This window comes from Aulonocara stuartgranti (genome assembly GCF_965226115.1).
Source record: "Aulonocara stuartgranti genome assembly, chromosome: 4".
Taxonomy (NCBI): Eukaryota; Metazoa; Chordata; class Actinopteri; order Cichliformes; family Cichlidae; genus Aulonocara; species Aulonocara stuartgranti.
In genome coordinates this window covers 14,382,315-14,405,936 of record NC_138942.1, presented here as the reverse complement: position 1 = coordinate 14,405,936, position 23,622 = coordinate 14,382,315, and the positions used below count along the sequence as shown (strand labels likewise).

At 42.2% G+C, this 23,622-nt stretch overlaps 1 protein-coding gene and 1 pseudogene across 2 annotated transcripts; both read left to right on the top strand.

Annotated features, from left to right (window-relative positions):
• Positions 1-541: 541 nt before the first annotated feature.
• Positions 542-4,327, top strand: LOC309704288 (cytochrome P450 2K1-like; annotated as a pseudogene). The gene is made up of 9 exons (XR_014280856.1): positions 542-834; positions 933-1,095; positions 1,179-1,328; positions 2,376-2,536; positions 2,882-3,061; positions 3,145-3,286; positions 3,382-3,566; positions 3,667-3,808; positions 3,883-4,327. The product of XR_014280856.1 is annotated as a cytochrome P450 2K1-like (transcript).
• A 5,553-nt stretch (positions 4,328-9,880) lies between these two features.
• LOC309704291 (cytochrome P450 2K1-like) lies at positions 9,881-19,667 on the top strand. The gene is made up of 7 exons (XM_082529357.1): positions 9,881-10,114; positions 10,648-10,807; positions 10,896-11,045; positions 15,226-15,386; positions 15,999-16,178; positions 16,261-16,414; positions 17,267-19,667. Exons 1-7 carry the CDS (start codon positions 9,914-9,916, stop codon positions 17,536-17,538), a joined length of 1,278 nt encoding a protein of 425 aa, XP_082385483.1. The 5' UTR covers positions 9,881-9,913; the 3' UTR covers positions 17,539-19,667.
• Positions 19,668-23,622: the final 3,955 nt, after the last annotated feature.

Genomic DNA, 23,622 nt, shown 5'->3' with positions numbered 1-23,622 from the left:
AGAAAAACGGGGTATTTTAAAACTACACCACCACCATTGCTGCTTGTGATTTGATCTGCATTCTGGGATACCTGGCTGCCCCAAGTCTACACAAGCAATCGATTATCTAGGATCGACCTGTTTTGACTTACTTTGCACGGCAACCAATCAAATGTTAGAGAAGCTGCATGGGCAGCGTTAACCCCGCCCCCTGAGTTTGATGGGTGAGGCTGACAGATAAAATTATTTCAAGATGAGAGCCAGGCGCCAGGACTGCCAAAATGAAATAAATAAATATATCATTAAATAATTAATTAAATGTGTCAATAATTAATTAAAATGTGAAATACATAAATAATTAATTAAATGTGTCAATAATTAATTAATTACATGTGTCATAACTATTTATTTAATTAATTAATTCCAATTTTAATTAATTATTGCCACATTTAATTAATTATTTAATGGTGTATTTAATTAATTCATTATGGCAGTCCTGGCACTCCATAAGTGTGGGGCAAAATTTGCAAAACAGGAAATTCTTGTTCTGACATGCCGACTTGCTGCCTGGCGTTTCAGTGGGGAGTGCTTTACACTCAGTGTTAGAACACTTGTGAAAGTGTTTATTTCTGAAAAGCAGAAAAGGAAGCTTCCAGGATCATGCTTGAAGAGCTTTTTAAGTCCTCCACTTCCGTTTTGCTTTTGGGGGTCATCATTGGCCTGTTGATCATTCAGATTCTTTTATCCAGCTTCAGCTCTAAAGAAAGGAGAGAGCCTCCAGGACCCAGACCTTTTCTTCTGCTCGGTAACCTGCTGCAGGTCGATCCCAAGAGGCTCGACAAATCTCTCTTTGATGTGAGAAACTTCAAAAAAAAACAAACTTAGACAATACAATTTTGTCATTGTTGTTTCGGATTATGAATCTCACCTATGTGCACATGATTTCTGTTCAGCTGTCTAAAACATATGGACCAGTGTTTACAGTCTACTTTGGACTAAAGAAGGTCATAGTCATAGCAGGTTACAGGGCAGTCAAAGAGGCTCTAGTAAACCATGCTGAAGAGTTTGGAAACAGAGAAGTCACGCCCGTCTTCTATGACTTTAACAAAAGACATGGTAAGAAAATCCTCTTTGAGTTAGTGACTTTATTTATTTTCTCATTTTCTTCTTGTTAAAAAGACAGTTTTATCTGCTTCCAGGAATACTATTTTCCAATGGTGACTCGTGGAAGGAAATGAGGCGCTTTGCTTTAAGTACCCTGAAAGATTTTGGAATGGGCAAGAGGATTAGTGAGGGAAAAATCATTGATGAATGTCACTATCTGATCCAAGAATTTAAACAGCATCAAGGTAACATGAGCTCTACTGAACAATTTGACAAGTTCAAACAAAATCACATTGGTTAAACAAGTGACTCAATAAACAAAATACTTAGTAACCTTAGCAGAGAGGAATATAAATATACCCATGGCCATTTCATTAGGTACACTATGCTCGTACTGGGTTAGAGACGATTTTGGGCTCAGAAGTGGTTTAACTCATCATGGCACAGATTCAACAAGGTGCTGGAAACATTTCACAGATTTTGGTCATTAACGGTTCACTGTTGTAGATTTGCCAGCTTCACATTGTGGATTTAAATCCCACATCCCACTACATCCCAAAGGCACTCTCTATTGGACTTTGATCTGTTGACTGTGAAGAGCATTTGAGTACAGGGAACTGTACTCAAACTGTCTGTGCAATCTGTAGCCTTACTTTCCTGTTCTTATCTGACAGGAGTGACACCTTGTGTGCCCATCTCTCGCTGTTAGCCCATCTGCTTCAATGTTCAACATGTTGTGCATTCAGAGATGCTCTTCTGCATACCTTGTTTGCAACACGTGGCTTTGTGAGTTACCATTGCCCACCTCTTAGCAGTTTGAGAACTGTTGTTTGCTGGATATTTTCTTTTTTTTGACAATTTTTTTGTAAACCCTTGAGTAGATTTTGCTGGAAAATCAGAGTAAAAACGTCATCCTTCATCCTCATTCTGATGCTCATTTTGAACCTCAGCAGGTCTTCTTGACCATGTCTACATGCTTAAATGACAGTGAGATTGTTGTGTTGACAAGCAGTTGAACAGGTGTGCCCAATAAAATGGTCAGTGAGTGGATATTAACATTATTTTGCTCAACTAACAATACATTTACATTTTTGGGTTATGATGTCTAACACTTCACAATAATCCTACTTTAGTTGAAAAAAAAAAAAAGTAACCTTAACACTGAGTCAGAACAGCCAGTATGACATTAATGCTACATTATCTCAAAGTGAGCCTAAACTGAGGTATTTATAATGTGTGGCAGTTCATTATATATTTTATATCTAATTATTTCGAACTATTTTTTATTACAGGGAAAGCCTTCAACAATAGGCAGACACTAGTTTATGCTGCTTCAAACATTATATCAGCTATAATGTTTGGAAAGAGGTTTGAATACAAAGATCCTGTCTTCCAAGCTATGGTGGAAAGAGACAATGAGTCCATCCGTCTGACGGGCTCAGCTTCCCTTCTGGTACTTATATAATTTAATGCTGACATGGAAAATCAGTACAGATATACATCTCTTCTGAAATTAGAAATTGTAAGATTTTCCTTATTTGTCTAATGAATTCATTTAAATGTTAACAAGACAAACATGTTCAATTAATAGCACAACAATGTGTAGAAAAGCATCATTACACCTCTTCAAACATAACGAAAATGGCAAATATTCCAAGATTATCAGCATCAGGATGAATATGTCAAAATTTGAAACCCATGTTCAAACAATAATAAGTAAATGAGGCTCAACTGGGGCTCATGATTTTCATAGTTATGTTTTCTGGCTATAATTTATTTGTATTGGTCACTCTAACAGATATACAACATAGTTCCGTGGCTGGGTCCATTTCTTAAAGACTGGAGGGATTTGATGAAAAATATTCAAGACAACAAGGCGGAGATGAAAAGGATCATAGGAAACCTTAAAGAGACTTTCAACCCTGAGATGTGCAGATGCTTTGTTGATGCGTTTCTGATTCATAGGCAAAAACTGGAGGTGAGGTATCAGCGGTCACTCCAGTCCTATACTGTTAATGTTGTTCATTAACGGCATTTACTCTTCTCCATATGTCGTGCTAGAAGTCTGAAATCAAGGATTCACACTATCATGATGATAACCTGCTCTACAGTGTGATAAATCTGTTTGCAGCTGGAACCGATACCACAGGAAATACACTTCAGTGGTGTCTGCTGTACATGGCCAAGTACCCTCATATCCAAGGTGCAGAAATTCCTCGCCAGGCTTGTTTCAATTTACATGAACTTAAAAAAAGGTCACATATTGTTAAATTTGATTTATATTTCATTTACATGCAGACCAGGTTCTGGAAGAGCTGAACAGGGTGGTTGGAAGTTGACAAGTTTGTGTCGAGGACAGAAAGAACCTGCCGTACACTGATGCTGTTATCCATGAGTCACAAAGACTTTGCAACCTTGTTCCCATGGCTATTCCTCACAGAACCAGCAGAGATGTTTCCCTTCATGGCTATTTTATCAAAGAGGTTTGCTGCTAACATTTATTCCAGTGAACACAAATTTGTTTTTCTTTCTTTGTTATATATTAACTTACATTTTGAACATTATGCTTTACTTCTGCTACAGGGAACTACTGTATTTTCCCTTCTCACTTCAGTCCTATACGATGAGAGTGAATGGGAGAACCCGTTTACTTTTACCCCTTCTCATTTCCTTGATCAGGAGGGTAAATTTGTCAGGAGAGATGCCTTCATGCCATTTTCTGCAGGTGCCATTAAAAAAAACCCAAATAAACAAATATGTTACGCTTGCCTAAGACTATTTTCACCTCTGTCCTTGCAGGGCGCAGGGTGTGTCTCGGAGAAGGTCTGGCCAGAATGGAGATCTTCCTGTTCTTCACGTCTCTCCTTCAGCACTTTCGATTCACGCCCCCTCCTGGAGTTTCAGAGGATGAACTGGACCTGACACCAGTTGTGGGCTTCACACTCTCTCCTTCACCTCAGAAGCTGTGTGCTGTCAGACGCCAATGAAAAAGAACCAGAAATTTTTGATAACTGTGTGTTTTTCTTATGAATTAGCATTAGTCTATAGAGTGAAGTACCTGTAAATCTAATGCACAGTGATGGTATTCTATGCACTGACATCTACTTTAGTCTACATATCCTCCTTGATTAATCCTTTCTAAAGACAAATTAAGACCAATAAAAAGACTACTGCTTTCAAAACAGCAGTCTTTTTATTGGTCTCAATATATCTACGCTTATGTTTGTATTGTAAATAAAGTAAATTCATGCTAACACATACACAGTTTCTGTGTTTAACTATTGAATGATATTTTGCAGAAACAGGTTATGCAGAAATGTTACCATGGCAATATTGCTGAAAGATTGCATCAAGCCTCTGATTTAGGCCAAAGGTTACTACACAGTTACAGAATAGCAGCCTATTATTGCTAAAATCAGCACATTTCAGCTGGGGCCCTACCTGTGTCTGCAGAAGTTCCCCTGCCATTGTTTACTTAAATTACAGAGCCCTGACCATGTTTTTCTCATGACTTTAACTCCAATCCAACAAGCAGAATGGAGACCACACTAATTCAGAGTTCGGACATTTAAACTGTATCAGTCCTTGTTACAGCGTTCGCTTACTTAATAACATAATAACATGTAAGCCACAGACTAAAGTCTCTTTTACTACAGGGAGTGCAGAATTATTAGGCAAGTTGTATTTTTGAGGAATAATTTTATTATTGAACAACAACCATGTTCTCAGTGAACCCAAAAAACTCATTAATATCAAAGCTGAATGTTTTTGGAAGTAGTTTTTAGTTTGTTTTTAGTTTGAGCTATTTTAGGGGGATATCTGTGTGTGCAGGTGACTATTACTGTGCATAATTATTAGGCAACTTAACAAAAAACAAATATATACCCATTTCAATTATTTATTTTTACCAGTGAAACCAATATAACATCTCCACATTCACAAATATACGTTTCTGACATTCAAAAACAAAACAAAAACAAATCAGCGACCAATATAGCCACCTTTCTTTGCAAGGACACTCAAAAGCCTGCCATCCATGGATTCTGTCAGTGTTTTGATCTGTTCACCATCAACATTGCGTGCAGCAGCAACCACAGCCTCCCAGACACTGTTCAGAGAGGTGTACTGTTGTCCCTCCTTGTAAATCTCACATTTGATGATGGACCACAGGTTCTCAATGGGGTTCAGATCAGGTGAACAAGGAGGCCATGTCATTAGTTTTTCTTCTTTTATACCCTTTCTTGCCAGCCACGCTGTGGAGTACTTGGACGCGTGTGATGGAGCATTGTCCTGCATGGAAATCATGTTTTTCTTGAAGGATGCAGACTTCTTCCTGTACCACTGCTTGAAGAAGGTGTCTTCCAGAAACTGGCAGTAGGACTGGGAGTTGAGCTTGACTCCATCCTCAACCCGAAAAGGCCCCATAAGCTCATCTTTGATGATACCAGCCCAAACCAGTACTCCACCTCCACCTTGCTGGCGTCTGAGTCGGACTGGAGCTCTCTGCCCTTTACCAATCCAGCCACGGGCCCATCCATCTGGCCCATCAAGACTCACTCTCATTTCATCAGTCCATAAACCTTAGAAAAATCAGTCTTGAGATATTTCTTGGCCCAGTCTTGACGTTTCAGCTTGTGTCTTGTTCAGTGGTGGTCGTCTTTCAGCCTTTCTTACCTTGGCCATGTCTCTGAGTATTGCACACGTTGTGCTTTTGGACACTCCAGTGATGTTGCAGCTCTGAAATATGGCCAAACTGGTGGCAAGTGGCATCTTGGCAGCTGCACGCTTGACTTTTCTCAGTTCATGGGCAGTTATTTTGCACCTTGGTTTTTCCTGTTGACTATTTTTTTCCCCTTTTTTCTTTTGTGTCCCGTTTGGATCTTTAGCCATCAGAATTGTTGTCTTGAGGCCAAGAAAGATGCCAAGCGGATTTATTTTACCAAGTGGATCATCATGGCCTTGCCATATTGGTCCATTTGATTGATCTGTATTATAATTATGAATTTATTTTATTTTCAGTTGCTGCAAACGGGACAGAGATGACTGGGGGATAGGACAGGGAGAAAGAATGAAAGAAAGAGAGGGAGAGAAAGAAAACCAAAGGGGAGAAGAGACGGTGAGAAGGGGGGGAAGAAAGAAAAAGAAAGAAAAAAAGAAAAAAGAAAAACAAACAAAACACCTGGGTCACCTGTATGGAGAAAAAAAACAGAAGAGAAAGCAAACAACAAAGAGCAACATAATAAATAAAAACAGCACCATCACAATAAACTAGCTAGAAGTAGATAACAGTAGATACTAAATAATAAACGATATTGTGCAGCACGCAAGATAGACAGCGCACAATGTGCTTTGAGGCAGCAGCCAAGAAAGCTGTAGTCCGCGTCTGTGAATACCCGTGTGTACACCTGTGTGCATACCTGTGTGGATCAGCATGCTTGTATTCCGAAGGTTTCTCCATGTAACGATCTGCTAGGGAGTGTGGGGAGCCATAGCCCCGTCCACCAGGGTATGAAGCAGGTATGGAGGAGATCCAGGCCCCAGATATCCAGAGGCCCCAGAGTACAAGGACCCGAGGAGGACCACCAAAGGGGGGGGGGGGGGGGGGGGGGAACCGTGCCACCCTCCTGGGAAGAGCTGAGTAGAACCCCAAAGGAGAGGTCACCCCGCAGCTATGGAGCAGAGGCCAGAAGGGGTTGCAGTGGTGTGCCCGCGGGCTCTGCCGGCAGCCAGCTGTGCCAGAGAGGACCGAGCTTCAGGCCCAGAGGCCAGAGGCCTGAGGGCATCCCACCCCCCGGAAGGAGCCCAGCCGGGCCACAGGCGCCCGGCCCCGCCAATCGGCCACCAGGAGTGAGCCGGTACATACATGAGCGCCCAGCCCCAGACGACAAGGACCACCAACACACCAACGTCTGAGGGCATCAGCCACCGGCAGGGAGTGTGGTGAGGGGAGATAGGCCTCCGTACTTTAGAGGGCCTGAGATGTACCCAGAGAGGTTGAGTCTAAGACCCAACCTGACATATAGACACAGACGAACAGGCACACGCGGACACAGACGTGCATTCCCACCCCATATGCACAACCAAATACTCGGCACTCACCCAACGTGTAGACAGACACAAATAGACACTGCACAGACAGTCGCACTCCCCAAACATACTCTATATCCCAGGTCCAGGTACCCCCGCCCTCAGAGGGGCAAGCCGCACCTAGACCCAGGAGATGTAACCCTTCTCTCTGGGGTGGAGGCAAGCGGACCACCTCCTGCAGTAGCAGGGAGGCCCACTGATTTTGCCTTTTCTCCTGCACAGTGACATAATAGACATAAGCCTGGTGCTCAACAAAGTAGCAGTTTAGAATCAACAGACATGTGATGAGGAATATGTTTCTGTGACACCACGGGCACACAAACAGCCTAGTGAACTAGAAGCTGATAGCATGCAGTGGTTATCCTCCAAAACCACCAAATCGCCTGCACACATCTTCATGTCCTCATCTTTGCTACATGTTAATAAGATGTGTATGTGGCAGCACGAGGTGAGAATAAAGTAAATGCTCTTCACAGTTTAAAAGACAACGCCACTCTGGGAATTTCACCCAGAGAATACTGGAAGTAACACTAATCACCAAGAAGGCAGTTAGGTTTGTTATACTCAGTACAGAGACGAGGTTCAATGATAAAACAAGTTGACAATTTATTAATAATTATTTAAAACACTGTATAAAAACACAATCATAAATATCCATGTACAAATATGCTTAAAAAGGTATTCAGAGCTGAGGCTTACCAGTGGAGGGGCAGGGATGCCACGCACAAACTCAAAAAAAGAAAACACACCAAGACACAAGTGCAACACAAAATCACACACTCACACTAATAAACTAAACAAGGCAGGTGTGTACACTCAAAGGATCCCACCACCAAGGCACCCTAGTCTCCTCCACGTCGGCACTCCGCATCTGAATAAAAGAAACAAAGAAATGTTAATATATTACAACAAAAATAATATGTAGCACTGGGGGATAACCCAACTGCAGGACCACACTGGTGATCTGCAGCTAGAAAAAGGGCCTCCCACCAGTGACGTAACAAAAATCAAAACTACAAATCAAAACAACAGAAAAACAACATACAATCTAGATAAAACTTTAAAATCAGGAGCAAACGGAATCGCCGTATTGCTCCAACTTGCCGTCTGCCCGACTATAAGTTAATCATCCGGTCAATTAACATGTACGCCAGCTGACTCTCATAACCGGCATGCATATGGCCGCTGTCCACGCCGACGTCCACTTTAAAAAGCTGGCAGCAGCAGGAACAGAAACCTCGCAACGGGAACAGACGGTAAAAGCAAAGCAAAGCAAAGCAGCAGCACTTCACTTAGCGTGGCGTTGCGTAAAACTAAGGCCCACACTTCCGAGTAAAGCGCGTCATGAAACATGAGCAGAGTGGCTCATAGGAGGCTTCTACAGCTATGACCAGCCGCGATGGAGGCTTCAGAATGATTTCTGCAACACCAAAGGGAAGTCAGGTGACCAAAAAGGAGATCACAGGTAAGCGATCCAGGAATGCTCAGATGGCCACTATTTATACTAGCGCCCCCTAATGCGCCAGGCTGAAAGTGGGTTGAACCAAGGAATAACATTCATCCTGCCACATGTACATGAAGTGTTCCTGAGGTTATCCAATTAATTCATAGTTTCAGATGACTGTGAAAATAAATACGTTCATGTTCATTAAAGGTGTTAAGCACAGGCTAAACTGTGTGGCTACAGTAGGCAATATTGTGATTGTGGTCCATGTAACTCATGATTCTCAAAGAATGCTTTAATTTAAATAAAACAATGTTTGATTCTGGCATTAATCATCACTTTTGCACTCTGGTTACTATACTCTTAAAGGATGTGTTAAAAATGTTAAACTAGTAGCTCAGTAATTGTGTGTTGGCCCTGTCTTCAGCTAAATAAATTAAGTATTGTATTTTTACTATGCAAACTGAATCAATGTCATATCTAGTTTTCAGTCTTTTTCACAATCCTGCCTTCATTATAATTTTACCAAATCAAATATTTCATGACTGAACTAAGGCAATGCATTTAAAGTGAAATTAGATAATGAAATAAATGAAAACACACAATAATCAAAATACACATGTTGGAAAAATTAATCAAATTCTGCCCAGCAACCTGACATACCAGTGGCAGGAAGCGGGAGTCTTTTGTTCAAGACAATGAGTCAAATATAGGATGCATGGCACTGTATGCTGGCAGGCCCTGCAGTGATGGCACCCTCTGCAGGCACAGATGCTCTACAAAAGGGGTGTCGAACTCGAGAGCCAGTGTCCTGCAGGTTTTAGATCTCACCCTGGGTCAAAACACCTGAGTCAAATGATTAGTTCATTACCAGGCCTCTGGAGAACTTGTTGAGGAGGTAATTTTGCCATTCAAATCAGCTGTGATGGATCAAGGACACATCTAAAAACCTGCAGGACACTGGCCCTCGAGGTCTAGAGTTCGACACCTGTGCTCTACAAGAATTGTCACTGCTGGATCCATGCTGCAAACCTCAAACCCCATGCTCTGAATCTGATCCAAACAAGTTCAGACTGAGCTCACCTAAACTGCCCTCTGATCACTCAGCATTCCCATGGCCCCAGTGGCTGGGGCTGGGCCTGTGTGTAAATAGCAATAGTCTCAGTAGGCCAGAGTCTGACTGGCTGTTATCCAAACAAGGCATGTCTGTGTTGTTAATGTTTAATATCGGTTTGACAATAACCATAAGGTCTGTTGAAACACAAGTGTAAGGCAGACTACTCTTGTTTCTAGGTCAGTATGGCTGCAATGGAAGATTTTTTACTACATACTCCGAATGTAACATCTCTGCTCATCACAGTTGTGATCTTACTTGCTTTCTATCTAATATGCACCAAACTTGCTTCTGAGAGAAACTACCCTCCAGGTCCCACGCCACTGCCGCTGTTTGGCAATTTGCTACAGTTGAATCGTCAGCCGCTTCACATTGCGCTCTATGAGGTATGCAAAAAATCAAATACAGTGCTTGACAAAATTATTAAGCCACCATACAATGTAAAGATTATACTTCAACTGCTCTAAAATAACAGCATTGGCTATTACCAAAATCTTTTTTGAATGTTTCTGTAATTAAACTGACATTCCATGCTAAACTATAATTTATTATATATTTTTTAAAGCAGATGCTAATTTACGATTATTTACTTGAATTCCTGAACAAAAAATGTTTGTGCGGTTGAAAGTTCTCTTTGAACAATTTCTTACTTCTCCAAGGAGTCCAGTGTGCCCGCTCAAATTTTGGTATAAAACTTTGAATTGAATTTGCCTAATAAATAACAATTGAATTCTAAGTTTTAAACAAGTTTTTGACAGACTTCTAAAATTTAAAAAAATTCACGACATAAAGTTTTTTTGTTTGACGCAGTGTTTGTTGGCAAAGGCAAACAGATTTATTATTAAATGCTACAATTTATTTCCACTCAGATGTGGAGAAACTTAAAAACTTTTGTCTCCTTGTGTTTTACTCACTTCAGCTGTCCAAGAAGTATGGCCCAGTATTCACTGTCCATTTGGGGCCCAAAAAGACAGTGGTGCTGGCAGGTTACAAGACGATCAAGCAAGCTCTGCTGAATGTTGATGCCTTTTCAGACAAAGAAATACTTCCAATTATTAGTGACTTAAAATTAACTCATGGTGGGTGGAAAAAATGTTTTTCTGTGTGTGTATATTGAGGTTTCTTTTTAATATTTGCTTTTCTTCTGGTACTTGAAAAATTCTCTAGGAATTGTTTTTGCCAGTGGAGATTCATGGAGAGAGATGAGGCATTTTGCATTAACAAACTTAAAAGAGTTTGGAATGGGAAAGACGGCAATCGAAGAAAAAATCATAGAGGAGTCTGAGTGCCTGATTGAAGTATTTGAAGAAAAAAAAGGTAACACACCTTTTGACACATTAACTTTTGCTAATAGCTCTGTTTTTACAAATCAGTCTTAAATTTGTATTCATTCATTTAAAATTGTAATTGTAACTCCGAAATGACAACACAGGCACGGCTTCTTCAAGACGGGCGCTTCGTTGCATTTATTGAATGCCGTGAAAAAACACAAAGGCTTTAAGCGCTTCAGTCTATCAAAAGTAACACTTGTGTTTTAACAACAAAAAAAATTACCTTGTGGCCATCTGCCACTTCTAAGGGCCACTGGAAAAAAAATCTGAGAAAAAAGTCAGAATTCTGACTTTAATTTCAGAATTCTGACTTTAATCTCAGAATTCTGACTTTTCTGAGAAAAAAGGGGAGACTGGGGACATTGAGTCCGAATGGACCATGTTCAGCGTCTCCATTGCCGAAGCTGCTGCATTGAGCTGTGGCCGCAAGGTGGTTGGTGCCTGCCGTGGTGGTAATCCCCGAACCAAATGGTGGACACCAGAGGGGAAGGGGGCCACCAGGCTGAAGAAGGAGTCCTATCGGGCTTGGTTAGCCTGTGGGACTCCTGAGGCAGCTGACAGGTATCGACAGGCCAAGCGGAATGCGGCTCGGGCAGTGGCTGAAGCAAAAACTCGGGTGTGGGAGTGTCATGGTCTCCGTGCCTGCCCGGTCGGCCCCACAAGGCTACAATTGCTGTTTCTGTTCTCTCCCTCTCTGCCTGGGCGGAGCTCACTGTGGGCTCCTGCCCTTGGCCCACACACACACCTGACAACACTCACCCATCATCACCGGGAGCACTATTTGAGGCTGGAACACAGATCCTCTCATCGCTGGATGATTGTACCCCTAACGTTAGTGTTCTCACAGCTCTTGTGCTTCATATTCGTGATTTGTGATTAGTTGGTGACCTGCCTTCTCGTCTGCCTCAGATCTCCCCCCCCGGGACCTGCGACGTGCAACGTGTGTGAGTGTGAGCGAAGAAGACGTGAGCGAGTTACCCTGTGATTCCCCCGGAGTTTTGGATCCCTTCACTGTACATATATTGCACTGGCACTGTAAATAAACTACACCTTGGAGATACCTTACCGCTCTGCGTTTGAATCCCTGTACCAGATCGTGACAGGGAGGAGTTCGGAGAGGCCATGGAAAAAGACTTTCGGACTGCCTCGAAGAGATTCTGGCAAACCGTCAGGCGTCTCAGGAGGGGAAAGTGGTGCTCTACCTGCACTGTGTATAATGCTGGCGGAGCACTGCTGACGAAGACTGAGAAAATTGTCAGGCGGTGGAAGGAATACTTCAAGGACCTCCTTAATCCCACTGACACGTCTTCCGAGGAGGAAGCAGAGTCTGGGGATGAGGGGAATGACCCGCCAATTTCCGGGGGCGAGGTCACTGAGGCAGTTAAACAACTCCTTGGTGGCAGAGCCCCTGGTGTTGATGAGGTCCGCCCCGAGTTCCTGAAGGCTCTGGATGTTGTAGGGCTGTCCTGGTTGACACGCCTCTGCAATGTTGCGTGGAGATCAGGGGCAGTACCTGTGGACTGGCAGACCGGGGTGGTGGTCCCCATCTTTAAGAAGGGGGACCGGAGGGTGTGTTCCAACTACAGGGGGATCACACTCCTCAGCCTCCCTGGGAAAGTCTATGCCAGGGTGCTGGAAAGGAGAGTTCGTCTGCTAGTCGAACCTCGGATACAGGAGGAACAATGCGGTTTTCGTCCTGGTCGCGGAACACTGGACCAGCTCTTTATCCTCTCGAGGATACTTGAGGGTGCATGGGAGTTTGCCCAACCAGTCTACATATGTTTTGTGGACTTGGAGAAGGCATTCGACCGTGTCCCTCGGGGTGTCCTGTGGGAGGTGTTGCGGGAATATGGGGTGTCTGGCCCATTGCTACGGGCCATTCGATCCCTATACAACCGTTGTAAGAGCTTGGTTCGCATTGCCGGCAATAAGTCGGACTCGTTCCCGGTGGGTGATGGGCTCCGCCAGGGCTGCCCTTTGTCTCCGGTTCTGTTCATAATTTTTATGGACAGGATTTCTAGGCGCAGCCAAGTGGCGGAGGGCTTTCGCTTTGGTGGCCTCAGAATCTCATCTCTGATTTTTGCGGATGATGTGGTTCTGTTGGCTTCATCGGGTGAGGGCCTCCAGCTCACACTGGAACGGTTCGCAGCCGAGTGTGAAGCAGCGGGAATGAGGATCAGCACCTCCAAATCTGAGGCCATGGTTCTCAGCCGGAAAAGGGTGGAGTGCCCACTCTGGGTCGGGGATGAGTTCCTGCCCCAAGTGGACGAGTTCAAGTATCTCGGGGTCTTGTTCGCGAGTGATGGGAGAAGGGAGCCGGAGATCGACAGACGGATTGGGGCTGCAGCTGCAGTAATGCAGACGCTGCACCGGTCCGTCGTGGTGAAGAGGGAGCTGAGTGTAAAAGCAAAGCTCTCAATTTACCGGTCGATCTACGTCCCTACCCTCACCTATGGCCACGAGCTGTGGGTAGTGACCGAAAGAACGAGATCGCGGATACAAGCGGCAGAAATGAGCTTCCTCCGAAGGGTGGCTGGCCTCTTCCTTAGAGATAGGGTGAGAAGTTCGGCCATCCGGGAGGGGCTCAGAGTAGAGCAGCTGCTGCTCCACATCGAAAGGAGCCAGCTGAGGTGGTTCGGGCATCTGACAAGGATGCCCCCTGGGCGCCTCCTGGGTGAGGTGTTCCAGGCATGTCCCACCGGGAGGAGGCCCCAGGGCAGACCCAGGACACACTGGAGAGATTATATCTCTTGGCTGGCCTGGGAACGCCTTGGTGTTCTCCCGGATAAGCTGGAGGAGGTGGCTGGGGAGGGGGAGGTCTGGGCCTCTTTGCTTAGGCTGCTGCCCCCGAAACCCGGCCTCAGATAAAGCGGATGAAGATGGATGGATGGATGGATGGATGGACAATACAATTATATGAAAATATCTTGAACAGCTGGTAGACTAACCAGGCTTTTGCAGATAGCTCGCTGAACTCCTTAGTGCAATTATTAAATGTGGGCTCACAGCCTATATTATCACGCAAAACCTCGCGATAATAGCGGTGTAACAAAAACTTGTTCTTTGTGACAAGATAAACATGTCTCTTGTACAAGAAAACGCACCTTTACAATATTGTCCACAGAAATGTACAAGCAAGAACATTTTAACTGCTGGAACCATCTATTAAACATCTTTATACATAAGCCATTTCTGTGACACTAGCAATTACCATTTAATCAACACATTGCAGCTACAGGAACAGCTTGGCCATTGAAACTCATGCCATGAAACTCCCAGCGCACACTTTTGTGCTGGTGTTAATGCCGTTATGAAGTTTGGAACTCTGTACTTATTGAGTCGGCACAGGGCAATAACTAGCATTTTTAATGATTTTTACGTACTATGTAACTCAGCACTCGCATTGTGCAACCACATTCTGTAACATTCCCCGATAGTCTAAGGAGCTTCAAAAGAAAAGCGTCTTGACTTATGACCCTTCCCTTTATGCAATACCCGACACTGGGTAACAGAGGCACCAGATCCCGATTTATTTAACTAGATTTTCTCAGGCAAATTAGTCATTAACCAGGGATGTTGGTACACATTTTGCTCTTCAAACTTGTACACTTTAACTTATTTGAACAGGTTGTTGGCTTTAAATTCAAGGTTCAAGGTTCTTTATTTGTCACATGCATAGTTATACAAGTATAACACACAGTGTAATGTAGCCTGACACGCTCCTCGACGTGTGCAAAAATGGGGGGGGGGGGGGGGGGGGGGGGGGGGGTGTGAGGGTAGAGGAAGAACATACACATATATATATATATATGAAATTCAAGACAAATATGTTTATAAACAACATTGAAAAGAATTTCAGTTTAATGAAATGTGATTTGTAATTCACAGCAATTAAGATTGTGTGACTGAATGACTGCAAAATGCATGACTGCATTTATTTTGTTATTTTCATTTTACTCATAGTCCCAACTTAGCGCTTTCATAAAATGGTAGTTATACATTCATCCCTGGTTGGAGACCTTGAGCAAACATATCAGGAAGGGCTGTGTTGTAACACACAAAACAAACTTGTTCCTGCATCCTGCCTTTGTGAACGTTTATTACCTGAGGCTTCTAGTTCTTACTGTGTTGGTCCTTAAATAAAAACACCTTCCTTTTTCTGTCAGGTAAAGCCTTTGACAGTGCTGAGGCTGTGACTGCTGCTGTTTCCAATATCATCTGTTCGATTGTTTATGGTAAAAGATTTGAATATGATGACCCAGAGTTCAGAGTGATGGTGAGTCGAGCTATTAGGAATACTCAACTCCTGGGCTCTGCTTCAGTGCAGGTATGATAACAATCTGACAGAAACAGTTCTTCACATCCTCACTCCCCTGTCACTTGTCAGGTTATTTTGCTGCTCACTGCTACTTACTACTACTCCTTTACATGTTTGTAATTATTTGTCTTTTTGTTTTGTTTTTTGTCTTCTTTCTAGTACCTAGTCTAGTTTCCATTGCTTATAACCTGTTGGAATGGTTTTAGAACCCTTCTTATTGTCTGCCTGTTTGCCTTTCCGACTGCTGACCTCATGAGCCTGATTAACCTTTGATTAAAAATGTAGATTTTGTCTTGCTCTTGTCTCCTGTGTTCTAAGTTCAGTAGATCAGCATTACTATTTACCTTTAGTCAAAATGCAGTTTTAGTGTAAATTCAGAATGTTAAAAGAAGACATTAAGGCCAATAGTATTTAGTCATTACAAAGTATCTGCAAAATCATAACCATGTCATCCATGCCCTGCCACGAACAGGATTTGAGGTTCTCTTATCTAAATCGAAGATTAATAGCAACAGGATATCATGTCCAGTTATGCAGTTTTCTATAATTAAACATATAAATACAATGTATTTGTTAAACTGGTAATGTGTGGTGAATCTAACTTTCTTGTTTATTCAACAGTTGTATAACTACTTTCCAATGCTGTTCAGTTGGGTTAAAGCCCGCAAAGAGCTGATAGAGAATGCCTTTGCTAATAGAAGACAGATCGCAGCATTGATCAAAGGTTTAGAGGACACCCTTGATCCACAGATGTGCAGAAGTTTGGTGGATTCATTTCTCGCTCGGAAGATTCAGCTTGAGGTAAGACCTAAATTTGATTAAATACCTTTCCAAAGTAATCTTATTACTGAGACTCATTTCTTCCCTTTTTTCTACTTGTAAGGCATCTGGAAATATAGATAAAAATATAAGTTCTCACTATCACGAAGACAACCTACTGATTACTGTTGTCAACCTATTTACTGCTGGCTCAGAAACTACATCTATTACTATAAGATATGGCTTAATGCTCATGGCCAAGTACCCTGAAATACAAGGTAAGAAATATAATACACTTATTTACTGGTGATGCTTCATTCACCAGATATCTGGGCAATGTGGAAATGAAACAAAGGTATTTTAAGTGAAAAGAAAGAAAAATCAAAAAACAACATTTTCATAAAATTTAGACCAGGTTATGCAGCTTTTTCTAACAGGGGAAGAAAAGATGGTGAGAACCACTTACGTCAAATAAAAAGCAAATGTGAGAAATGATTTAGAACAAAAACACAGTCCTACCCATGGGCAAATAGCCATTGTCTAGTAACCCAGAATACTGTCAAACTGGCTCTCTGGCAATACTCATCATTTCCACTCCCTGGTCTATTTACTTATTAGATTACTACCTACTACTGGGTAAGAATAAGATGGTGGCAGATAAAGAAGGTCGGAAAAAACAATACCAAACACAAAACCAATAACAAACCACAGTAGGTTTGCCATGGCTTCACCGGGAAGGAGTTCACTGTATATTGTGAGGATATATTAGCAATCAAGAAATTGAAGCATATAAAACATAATCAACTGTTTCTCTTTTAAAGTATGTTCTTCATTTTATTTATGAAAGAACTAAATCTCATGACTTCCAAAAACTTATACGATCACATTTGGATATAATTTGTCCAAAATCTGAATTTTTGTTCGACCATTAGTCATTGCTATTCTGACTAACATAGGTTTGCTAGATGTCCCTTTTACTTAGCTCCAGCAGTGTGCAGAATACTGCAGATATAAATATGAATTCAAACCTAACAGCAAATTAATAAATTGCTCTTAAATAGAATAATTTGTGTAACAACACTACTACAGTTTCAATCATTACTTGGTTTGTTTTTTTGTTCTTTTTGTAGACAAAGTCCAGGAGGAACTGGATCAGGTAGTAGAAAATCGCCAGGTCCGAGTGGGAGACAGAAAGAGCCTGCCGTTCACTGACGCTGTCATCCATGAAATACAAAGAGTGATTAATACTACGCCTTTTATTGTACGTTGCGTTTCACAAGATGTCACCTTTCAGTCCTACTTCATCAAGAAGGTAAAACAAAAGTCAAACAGTCCCAGTTCTGAACCAATTAGTGACACTGTACACGTCTACATTTTTATTTTTTTTAAAAATGACACGTGAGTGCAGAACAAACAGCATCAAGAGTAACGTGAAACTAACACACTGGGCTCTATAGGACCCTCACCAAGACGTACAGGCTACTATGTAGGATAATGACTTTTGTTCAGACTTCACTGTAAAATCTAATTAGTTCCCAGAACTCAAAAGCATTAAGGAAACCCGTTGCCTCAAAAAAATTGAGTAAAGCTTAGCTAAAAATGACTAAATTAGGACAACTTATTTATTTTGAGTACTCTGTACAAGCTCATTTGTTCCCAGAACTCAAAAAATTGGATCAAGTTTACTTAAGATGACTCATTTTGAGTACACTGTACAGCCTTGTTAGTTCCCAGAACTCAATAAAATTAAGGAAACTCGTTGCCTCAAAAAACTAAGTAAAGCTTACTTAAGATGACTGTTAGGACAACTTATACATTGCAAGTCTGCAGTATTAAGAATAACTTGATATTTCTGACTGTACAATACTAATTGTTTACCTACTGACAAACATTTCAAGTTCAACTAAATGAAAAAACAATTTGTGGTACCATGAATATGATTAAAAATAATTAACAACACTTTTTGTGATGATGTTAAAATGAAGTTTTATTTTCAAACATAACAAAGTATAACAGCCAACATACTGGACACTGTTCTGCTGAACAACAAACAATTATATTGCCATCACTGTTATAATCTCACAATGAAACAAAGTCTCAGATTTAATTATTCTGAAAATAAGTTTAGGCCTACCACAAGTTTGTTTTTTTTACTTACATTACTTATATAATCAAAATAAAATATTTGTTGTTCTGTCACAAATGCAGTCTCTAATTTAAACAACACATTTGTTTTGCATTCCAACACATGAGCTGGAATGTTGTATTATTTTAAGGATGGCTTGTTTCCAGTCCAGGCCTGAATGACTATCATGGATCGAGGTGATCCAAATGTAAGGTGCAGAAGAAAGTCTTTAACTTCCCTTAAGTACAGTGGATGTGGGTTGGAGATGCAATGAGCTTGAACCTGCAGGCAACCATCTTCACTGACCACACCATCTGTGACAGAGGACTCATCTCTCCTGTTGTCCTGCAAGCAAACAATCATATTTTTTGGAACATGAACTTAATTGTTTTCTTAAAACATTTTTTTCTGCATTTGGTATAAAACAGACTCAGATTTGGACAATCTCAGGCTCCCTCCCCACCGGAGAGGTGACATTCAATGTCCCAATTGTCAGTCTGGATAGCCGTGACCACCACCCAACATACAATAATGTCATGAAAGCATCATTTTAAAAAGGGCTATGCAAACATGGCCAATAACTTTAATTCTAATGATGTGCAAAATGATTTGAGCACAAAACAAATGTTGCTGTTAGAAAACTTGCAGACTTCACTATATACAGTTGTGAGGGACCAAGCAGCCAAAGCAAAGAGGACACAGGCAAAAAAATATCTTCAAAAAGGGTTTTCTTTATTTTAACCCTCAAAAAGTCCAAAATTAACAAAATTCAAAACCATACTTAGCAGGCCCATAAAACAGGTCAACTAAATATAACTCTACAAAAAGTAATTTCCAGAAACTTAAACAAAACAAAGTGAGACACAACTTAACTCACAAACTGACCTAATTACAAAGACACATGAGGGTAGCTTTTATAATGATTTGGCCAAACCATTTGAACACAATAGGGGGGAAAACAAAAACACACACTAATATTAACTAAGCACAGAATAACCTAACTAAACCTAAAACACCCCTGCTCCTGGTAAGCCCATGGTTGGTCCTGCTGAGCAGGCATTTTGTCCCCAGAGTCCTCAGCCACACCTTTTCCCCAGACAGGAAACAGCCACCGCCCAAACCCAGGTAACTCAAAGAAAGAGAAACATAATTAATATAACAAAACATTTTAGAAAAACCATACAATGCTACTATGTGCGCGCCTCATAATACCAGTGTTAGGTTTAACCAAATGATTAATGAATTATATTAATGAAGAATACTGCAAAGCAAAATAATAAAGTGAAAAATGGACTAATTTACCCCTGTGTGGCTGCTGCCATCACAACAGTGTAGACCCTCTAAACTAAGTTTGGGGGATGTGATCTTTCAAGAAATGCAGACCAAACTGTTTGTTTACTTACACAGCATGTCTTGTAGAATTAACTGGAGTCACCAGCAACAGCATAGTGCAGTCATATCTCAAGTCTAATAACAGAAGACATGAAAAGATCAGTACAGAATCAACTTCCCCAAACCAAAGCACAAATAAAACAATAAGTAAAACAGGTTGATCTAAAGTATTATTTAAGTCCAGCCTGATTAATATAAATGTCACTGACAGTTGCTAATATATTGGAAAACCAAAATGCTTACCACTGAGTTGATGTCTTTCTGTCCAACAACAAGAGTGCTGGTCCCAAGCCTCAAAGACAGTAAGAAGCAAGAGGGAGAAAAAGCAGAACATTTTTCAGAAACTGATTTGATCCTTAATGGCTGTGCAATCATTGTAACATAGTTTGCTTATGTTGTTAAATAAAGTCTAGATTTCACATTAATAGATGCCACAGATGTTCAAAAGCTGCCACAAAGCATGAAAAAAAATGGACGTCTCCGAAAACGTCTGAGCATTTTTGCAAATATGTGATGTCTTGATAAATTGAGCAGATATTTGAACTTTACACAGCTACATTCTCGCCTGAAAATATCTCAAAAGTTTATTTTGTGACCCAGAAAAAATACGTTTTTTAGCCGTGCTCCTCCGCCATTGCCTCGCAACCGTGGCCAACAAATGCGATCTGCCTTTTCCCCAGACTACCCTTTCTGGGTCACAAAATAACCTTTAAGATATATTCAGCCGAGAATGTAGCTGTGTAATGCTCAAATATCTACTTAATTTATCAAAATATCACATATTTGCAAAAATGCTTCCAAGTTTTCGGAGAGCTCTGTTATCCACCAGAGCAAAAGCTGACCGGGAGGTCAAGGCTTGATAGAGTCCGCGAGCAAAGCTAACTCCTGGCATATTGTTTTCAACCCCCCCCTGCGGTCTTTTGCTACTCAGGTTAAACATGATATTGATATATATATCTATATCTCTATCTATAGATAGATATAGAGATAGATATAGAGATAGATATCTATATAGAGATAGATGTATAGATATCTATATATTTATATCTATATATTAGGGGTGCAACGATACTCGTATTGATATTGAACCGTTCGATACAGTGCTTTCGGTTCGGTACGCATATGTATCAAACAATACAAAATTTGTAATTTATTTGATCAACTTTCCTTCTGACGATGCTGTCTGTGTTAAGCGCTCAGTGAATCTGCGTTCGACTACTCCGCCTAGGCTGCACTGTCGAGCACAGATCCACTGAGCGCTCAACACAGACAGCATAGTCAGAAGGAAGAGCGCAGGGCAAGCCAGCGAGACAGAAGTTAAGCTCTCCTTGCAACATAGCAAATTGAACCTCCCCCACCCTCATTTAGATCTGGCGTTTGGAATTATTTTGGCTTTCATGTGACGTATGACCCTGAAGGTAAGCGTGTCATGGACTAAAGTAAAACAGTATGTTGGATGTGCCACGTAATGCTCAATTACATGGGTGGGAACTAGTGTGTTAGCACAGTTAGCTCGTTAACGTGTTGGCCGTCTAGCCCCACGCACAGGGCGATCAGGGGTAGCTCGTTAAAGGAGATTGCCGTGAGATTGCCTTGTTGTGGCGTTAACGTCATTTCAACGAGATTAACGCTGACAGCACTAGTGGGAACACAACGAATATGACTACACATTTATGCTGACATCACCCTAGTGCAAAGACAAGTGGAAGCAGACAAAAACAACAAGCATGCATGCTACAAACTTTACCCGAGTCATTTAGACAACCGTTAGCACATGATTCTCCTTATGGGGACTTGATATGTTTGATATTGTGGCGAGCTCAGACAAGGTGGAGAGGGAGGTGTCGTTTGGTCTTGCTTCCCGTGAGCTAGCCAGGGAGCACAGCCGTTTATTGACATCTGCAGAAGAACACTGCCGCTAGCTAACTGCTCAGCGCGGCAACAGCAACAACAACAACACACAGGGCGCCCTCTGACCCCGGAAGGACACACCGTCGCAGCGAGAGGGCGTCACCCGTCACTATGGCAACATAAACAAAACACAACTGTAAAAAAACAGAACCCCGAACAGCCCTGACCCGCTACATAGCCCCCACCTAAGGGGTCAGTCGTCCCCGACGACCCCATTACCCCACACAAAGTCCTGCAAATGTCCAGGTGCCTTCTTTTGGCGCACCGGCCGGTCACAACCGGCGGGGGAAAAGTCACTCGGGTCAGAACATGGGGTGCCACCATGTGACACCAATGTGGCGAGCTCAGACAGCGAGGAGACGGAGGTGTCGTTTGGTCTTGCTTCCCGTGAGCTAGCCAGGGAGCACAGTCGTTTATTGACATCTGCAGAAGAACGCTGCCGCTAGCTAACTGCTCAGCGCAGCAACCGCACAGCAACAACAACACACAGGGCGCCCTCTGACCCCGGAAGGACACACCGTCGCAGCGAGAGGGCGTCACCCGTCACTATGGCAACATAAACAAAACATAACTGTAAAAAACAGAACCCCGAACAGCCCTGACCCGCTACAATATGCTGCTGAGAATATAGCCCAGAAGAAGCGTATAGTATAGCTTTTATTTTGGAAAGAGCCATTTCTCTGTAATAAACTCTTTTCCAAAGATGAGTGATTCCTCAATCAGATACAGGGCTCGCAAAATCGCTAGCCCGACGTCCCGGGGCTAGCGACCCCACACCCCACCCCTAACGGCTGCACCTCCCGAAGAATTTCGTCTGGGCTCTTATCTCACTTTTTTATTTCAAACAATCAACAGAAAATTTCAGACATATTTTTATGTAAGGTTTTTAAGTAACATGAGCCCAGCCGCAGCAGCAACGCTAGGCTAACACTAACTAGCTAGCAAGATTATAAACCTGGTGCTAAACTAAGAGAAGCCACAAAATCAGTTTGAATAAGAGTAAACGTTTACTCACCAAGTCAGTGTATCAGGTAAAGATTCACAGCAATGAAAACAATAATATCTTGAGCTGACGCTTCTCCAGGTTTGCTCAACATATTCCATAACCGGACTAACAAGGACTTTGCACGCTCTGCTGCCCTCTGCTTCACTGAAACCTGGCTCAGTGAGCGAGTCCCAGACGCTGTCTTAAATCTGCCGGGCTTCCAACTTCACCGGGCGGACCGCGAAACAGAGCTCTCAGGGCAAACAAAGGGTGGTGGAGTCTGCTTCTACATTAATGAAGGTTGGTGTACTGATGTCACAGTGTTACAGAAACACTGCAGCCCACAGTTTTTTCATCAACTGTAAACCTTTTTATTCACCGCGGGAGTTTTCTTCCTTCATGCTGGTCGGAGTTTACGTCCCTCCACAGGCCAACGCGAACAACGCACTGTGCGAGCTGGCTGACCAGATTACTACCCTGGAGAGGAAATTCCCGGATTCCTTTACAATTATTCTTGGGGATTTTAACAGAGCAAACCTAAACTACGAACTCCCTAAATACAGACAGCATATAGACTGCCCCACCAGGGACAACATCATACTGGATCACTGCTACACCACTCTAAAAGATGCCTATCGCTCTGTGCCCCGGGCAGCTTTGGGACATTCTGATCACTGCATGGTCCATCTTATTCCAGTTTATAGGCAAAAACTCAAACGTGCCAAGCCTGTAGTTAAAACTGTGAAGAAGTGGACTAACGCAGCAAAGCAGGAACTGCAGGACTGTTTTGACTCCACTGATTGGACTGTTTTTGAAGCTGCATCTGAGAACCTAGATGAGCTCACGGACACTGTGACATCATACATCAGTTTCTGTGAAGACGTGTGTGTGCCAACAAAGACCTTTTGCACATGCAACAACAATAAACCATGGTTCACTCCTAAACTCCAACATCTTCGTAAGGCCAAGGAGGACGCCTACAGAAGTGGTGACAGGGTCCTGTACAAGCAAGCCAGGAACACACTGACCAAGGAGATCAAAGCAGCTAAAAGTATCTACTCCCAGAAGCTGGA

Coding starts and splice junctions, on each gene's coding strand:
- LOC309704291 (XM_082529357.1), top strand. CDS start 9,914: ATGGCTGCAATGGAAGATTTTTTACTACATACTCCGAATGTAACATCT. Junction 15,387..15,998: donor TGGGCTCTGCTTCAGTGCAG/GTATGATAACAA, acceptor TTTATTCAACAG/TTGTATAACTACTTTCCAAT. Junction 16,179..16,260: donor CTCGGAAGATTCAGCTTGAG/GTAAGACCTAAA, acceptor TCTACTTGTAAG/GCATCTGGAAATATAGATAA.